Source organism: Micropterus dolomieu, linkage group LG03 (assembly GCF_021292245.1).
Source record: "Micropterus dolomieu isolate WLL.071019.BEF.003 ecotype Adirondacks linkage group LG03, ASM2129224v1, whole genome shotgun sequence".
NCBI lineage: Eukaryota > Metazoa > Chordata > Actinopteri > Centrarchiformes > Centrarchidae > Micropterus > Micropterus dolomieu.
Genome location: NC_060152.1, coordinates 15,220,590 through 15,226,636, shown reverse-complemented (window position 1 = coordinate 15,226,636; position 6,047 = coordinate 15,220,590). Strand labels below are relative to the sequence as shown.

At 41.3% G+C, this 6,047-nt stretch overlaps 1 protein-coding gene across 2 annotated transcripts in view; it reads left to right on the top strand.

Annotated features, from left to right (window-relative positions):
- The window catches only part of snx27b (sorting nexin 27b), a 14,705-nt gene extending 10,580 nt beyond the window's left edge, over positions 1-4,125 (top strand). The window contains exons 11-13 of one of the 2 annotated variants that reach the window (XM_046045540.1): positions 1,277-1,336; positions 1,429-1,491; positions 1,607-4,125. In XM_046045540.1, coding sequence (XP_045901496.1) covers positions 1,277-1,336; positions 1,429-1,491; positions 1,607-1,651 — 168 coding nt within the window. In that variant the 3' untranslated portion in view covers positions 1,652-4,125. The remainder of the gene's footprint in view (positions 1-1,276; positions 1,337-1,428; positions 1,492-1,606) is intronic. The other variant, XM_046045539.1, reaches the window with a different exon arrangement.
- The last annotated feature ends 1,922 nt before the right edge of the window (positions 4,126-6,047 follow it).

The window sequence follows — 6,047 nt, the reverse complement described above, 5'->3', positions numbered from 1 at the left end:
TGACGCTGTGTCTTGTTCAAGAGTGGCTTGACACAAGGAATGCGACAGCTGAAACCCATGTCTGGCATACGTCTGTGCGTGGTGGTTCTTGAAGCACTGACTCCAGCTGCAGTCCACTCTTTGTGAATCTCCCCCACATTTTTGAATGGGTTTTGTTTCACAATCCTCTCCAGGGTGCGGTTATCCCTATTGCTTGTACACTTTTTTCTACCACATCTTTTCCTTCCCTTCGCCTCTCTATTAATGTGCTTGGACACAGAGCTCTGTGAACAGCCAGCCTCTTTAGCAATGACCTTTTGTGTCTTGCCCTCCTTGTGCAAGGTGTCAATGGTCGTCTTTTGGACAGCTGTCAAGTCAGCAGTCTTCCCCATGATTGTGTAGCCTACAGAACTAGACTGAGAGACCATTTAAAGGCCTTTGCAGGTGTTTTGAGTTAATTAGCTGATTAGAGTGTGGCACCAGGTGTCTTCAGTATTGAACCTTTTCACAATATTCAAATTTTCTGAGATACTGATTTTGGGGTTTTCATTAGTTGTCAGTTATTATCATCAAAATTAAAAGGAATGAACACTTGAAATATATCAGTTTGTGTGGAATGAAAAAGTGAAACTTGTATAATGTAGGAATGAATGTATACATTATACAAGTTTCACTTTTTGAATGGAATTACTGAAATAAATCAACTTTTTGATGATATTCTAATTATATGACCAACACCTGTAAATATGAAGCTACCCCAAGCAGACGGTTAGCTTAGCTTACCACAACCAATGCTGGACAAAATAAGCAGCCTACCAGCACATCTGAAGCTCGCCTAACACGTTGTATCTCCATGCAATTTACACTTCGATTACACTGTTTCTTGGCCATGAGCAGTTGCCTGGCAACCAGCAGAGACTCCAGGAAGTTCAAGGTTTTGGCCAAGAAACAGTCTGGCACAGAAACCCTACAACTGCACATTTCATTTCTTCAATTTGTGTCAGGATTAAACATAGATATAACGTGTTAATTAGTGAGCTTCAGAGGTACCTGTAGGTGCATTTTCAGCTCTGTTTCTAGTCTTTGTGCTAAGCTAAGATAACCAGCTACAGACATGGGATTGGGATTGAGCTCGTCATGTTACACTCTGCCAGAAAGCGACTAAGCATGTTTCCCAAAATGTCAAACAATTACTTTAAATGAGAATATGTAAAGCTTATCAACATCAGTCTTGTTTGTTGTTTACTCTAAATCCATGTTTCTGTCTTTGTGTTTTCTGTGCATGGTCGACGTTCAGTTTAACTACATGCATGAGTGCTTTGAGAGAGTCTTCTGTGAGCTCAAGTGGAGGAAGGAGGTAAGGACCATCTACTAACAGTCTAACCTACTCTATTATGAGCCATTTCTTTGTGTCCTTTACTCATACCTGTAATGTGTGTGCTTGTACAGGTAGAAGAGGAGGCTACAGACAAGGACAATAAGAACTGCAGTAAAGATGGTATGTGTGGCAAGGTAAGGCTTTGCCTGCCTCTGTCCAGCCTATGAGCCAGTGATAGCCTGAGCGAATTTCTCTGTTTTCTTTCTCTGAGTTTGTGTATCTTCGTCTTGCTTGCTGTTTCCGCTGCAGAATATTTTCCAGCTGCTGAGGCACAGAAGGGATGGAGGCACCTAGGAAGGGAGATCATTACCTCTTAACTAGACAACGACTCAGTTCAGCCCTCATCTAGCCCCAGACATAGCAACACTCGGCTATTAACTCCATGGTCATCTTTACACTTCATCAGCTACATCCTGAGAAGCTACCCCCCACCCCGATGCTTGCAAACCAACAAGCATCTGCAAATGAACAAATCAAATGAACGGAAGCATAAAACACTACAGACACATGAACCAGAACTCTTGAATCCAGCACATCATAATCATGCATTAAACAAAGTCATGGATTCATGCAAGCCTTCTTCTTTCTGGCAGGGACTTGAAGTGGAACATGACTTGTACATGAGGAGTTTTTTAAAAGCCTCCTCTGAAGAGGAAACTGAAGTGAATATGGAAATATTCACGGACTAACAAGGGGAAGTGAAAGCTGTCAGTGCTCGCAAAGGGGAACATGGATTACACTGATCAGCGATACTGAGGGTTCTGAATTTATGGATCAGAGCGGCAGTGTCTTCTTTGTCTTTTTGGCCAGTTGTTAGCGTGCAACTGTGTTTGTGTATGTTAACTATGCGTGCAGGGAGCCCCAAAAGGCAAGAGGCCAACCAGAGTGAGGCCCTCAGGATGTTAAGTCACACTTTGCATACATTTTCATTTGTTTGCCGCTAAATTTGCATTTATAAAAGAAAACTATTAACATTGTAATGTGGCAATTTGAGAGAAGGGAGAGAGAAAGCAGACATTCTGTAGGATTGTTAGACATTTTTTTTTCCCTCACAGCTGTGATGATTTGACCCATGAGCAGGAACATGGTAAACCTAAACTAATGTTGCACTTTATCCAACAGTATTATCAGACTCCACATTTGGGAAATGTGACTTAAGGAGCAGATAGTGGACGTAAAACTGGAACTAGCCTGTACTTAGTTTACATTTGTTTTTGACTGACTGACTACAGTATGATTATGTACTGCATCATCAAATGGTATGTGCAGTGTGCATTCAACATGTTTGCATTTATAGTATTATGTGAACACTCCATGCAAATGTTTTGAGGCCATTGTAGAGCAGCAGCGATGTGGAGCACTGATCAGACAAGTGGCAGTGTAGTACAGCATATTTAGTGTGCATTACCCATACAAGACAGCAGGGGTCCTTCTCTTCCTGTCTTTTCTCTCTTGCAGGCAGTGATTACTTTGTTTGTGAGAGCTCCTAGGGGCTTTATAATAGGCCTGTAATTCAAGCGGCCTTTCCACTTGCAGCACTATTTATCTCTGTGGCTGGTACTTTGCTGTACTGTTGAACCACTTGCGCACTCCAGAAGCGGGAAGAAAATTTCTTAGCAAAAAGGGCAGCTTGCATACTTCATCAACATGATAGATGGGAAGATAACTGCACATTCTCTAAAGGCTTTGTGGCAACGGATCACATAGCTGCGGTGTAATGGAATAAACAGTGTAATTTAATGTCCCTCTAAATGAGCCCAGTTAATCTTCTCATTCCTAGAAAAATAATGTAAAAACATAAACTGATAAAGAAATAATTTAATTACAGCTTATTACGTCATTAAAACTTGACACTCTTAATGCTGACAATAAATGTGAATAATTGCTCAGTGCAATATTGTGATGTTACTACCCTATTCGATCTAAGTGACTTTATTGCATTATCAGCTCATTTAGAAGGACATTTTTCTTACATCAAAAGATATTACACGTTGAGTTGCTTCTATCTTTCACAAGATGAGTCTGCCTGTTAGTGCTGGGTGATTATGGTTGGTGGTAATATTTTGGTATTTCAAAATCAATGTACTGTATCTTATAATATGGCTAATTTATGCAAAATCACATGTAAGATAATCAAACGGATGCTCAAAGCAAAGACGCTGGGGCCATGTGATCACGATATGATCCCAGTGAGTACACCATTCAGATTCAATTATCGCCCAGCTGCAACTCTCCATATCTAGTATTTTTGTTATCAACAAGCAAGTAACGACTCCTAGATTGACATCAATGGCTCTTACTAGGAGTGCTTGTTATAATGATGGTGCTGTTCACAAAAGCCATTTTGGGTGATTAACGAGCTTCAATAAGGCTTGGTGGGTGTGTAAAGGAGGTTTAATTGAATGTCTCAAGCCTTGAATTGAGAGACTGAATGTGCAATCCTAAAGGCTGAACACATTTCCCAAGATTCTGTTTGCTGGACCGTGTCAGACGCGGTCGATTGTCTCCACCCCACCCCCTCTCTTTCTCTCTCTCTCATCCTGACTAAAGTTAGATGTCATGAAAATTATTTATTTCCGTAAGATACAATGTTAAATTCAGCGTCTGTGATGTTAAGTTAAGCCACACTAAGAAGAGGATGGAGATTGACAACCTGCAGATTCTTTGACATGTTGAAATGTAAGATTTAAAGACCCAGTGTTTGGTTACGTCGCTTACTGTAATAAATTGTAACATATTCTTTTAAATAAACTGATTTATTGATGTAACATTGTTTTTATTTGTGTGTTGGGGGGGTTGAGAGTCAATTACCGCCAAAATCATGAAGTTACACACAAGCACAAGTTACATCTGTGAGCAGAGTGAGATTTATTCTATTAAAGTCATTTTACTCTAAGTCTCCCACTTTCCTTTTGTGTATCCACATCTGTTTTCTCTCTTCCTCTCTCCTGCGCTACCCTCCTCTTCTCTCCCCAACTCCCAATGTCTTTAATGACGTCTGGGAGACAATTATCCAGCAGGCAGTGAAATAGCTGTTCCATATCGACCTGCATGGAGCGTCTGCAGCCAATAATTAATAGCTATTGACTATTGGTGGTGTGGGATATTATCTTGGAACATCTGAATTAAAAAAAAAGCTAACTGTCCTGTCTCGAGAGACATACACACATGGTCAAAGTTCAGTGTTATTTACGTACCATGCCATTATCACATGAAGAGAGGGGGGAAGCTGATGTGTAGTTTCAATTATAATTTAATTATAATATCTATATTTTGCTGAATTGAGGTTATTGGAGATCTGAAATATTAAGATTGGAGTGTTACAGTAGCTCAGTCATTACAGTGTTGTCTCAGTTGGTTTCACTTGTATGTAGTGTGTTCGTTGTCTTTGCAAAGACATGCAAGTCAGGAGACTGTGATTGTGGAAACCCTATGATGGACTGGAAATCTGTCTGGGATGTTCCCATTACTCTTCTTCACTTTGAAAGAGGGAAAAGCTGATGATTAGTAAAACTAAGTAAATATTGTATAGTCATAGCTTTCTTTAATTTCAGTAGTCCTTTTTTCAAAAAAAAAAAGATCAATTAACCTCAAATACAGCACATTACATCAACTATTACTCCCTCCCTCTTTTATATTGTCTCTCTCGAGCTTTAGGAGTATGTGTGGTTACTGCATTAGGTCTGCAGCAGGGTCCTCACTTTACCACTTGATGTGTGAGTGGGTTTGCAGGTTGCACTGCTTTGTGTGTCTGTGGGTGTGGGTGTAAATATGTGCGACAACTGCAGCCACACATTGCAGTGGCCCCTTGATTCCAAAGACACGCTTTCTGCATCCCACTGTTTTGCTCGCTGCAGCACGCTCCTCTGTTTTGTTTGACTCTGTTTGCTTCTCTCTCTGAACAAACAGCTCTGCGTGAGCTGTCGACACAGAGCAGGTGGATGACTGAGTCACCGGAGGAGGGGTGTATCTTAGATTTATTACCTGCGCTGTATTGCATCTCTCAGCTGTGTTAGGCTGCAGCCCTGGCATTCACACAGACAAAAGGAGCTCAGTAGGCCATTGAAATGCATGGTGAATTTCTTCAAAAGTGAAGTGCCCTGCCCGCACATACTGTACTGACAATGAAAAAGTTTAAAGCCAAATTAATAGCCTCCGGGCTAAAGGTTGGAGTACAGCTGTGCCAAGACACCAATTAGCCAAATTCAATCATCATAAAGTGTTTGCATTATTTCATAGTCATATTTTACACAACTGTTTGCCAAGATCTTTCGCATAACGTCTGATAAAGACATCCTTTGCCAATTGAAAATATATGTCCAGTCACCCCTAAATGCTGGTCTAAGTGCAGTTTATCGGCAGCAGTATCCCAGATGAGGAGGAGGAGGAGGAGGAGGAGGAGGAGGAGGAGGAGGGGGAACTCAATCCTCTCTTCCACCCCCTCTCTCATTAATGAGCAATCAGTTAAAAACTTTATCGGCTCCTATTTGCTGTCTCAGCACATCGTTTCCTCCCTCCTCTGATTCTCTCAACCACGAAGCCACCTTGTTCTTCCTGTGCTCTCTTTCATTCTGCATCCTATCCGTCTCCGTGCCTCTGCGCAGCCCCCCTCCTTCCTTTGCTCCTTCTGTCTCTTGCTTCTTTTTGCCCTCTTTATTGCTGTGCTTCATTACCTCCATCTTCCCCTTCC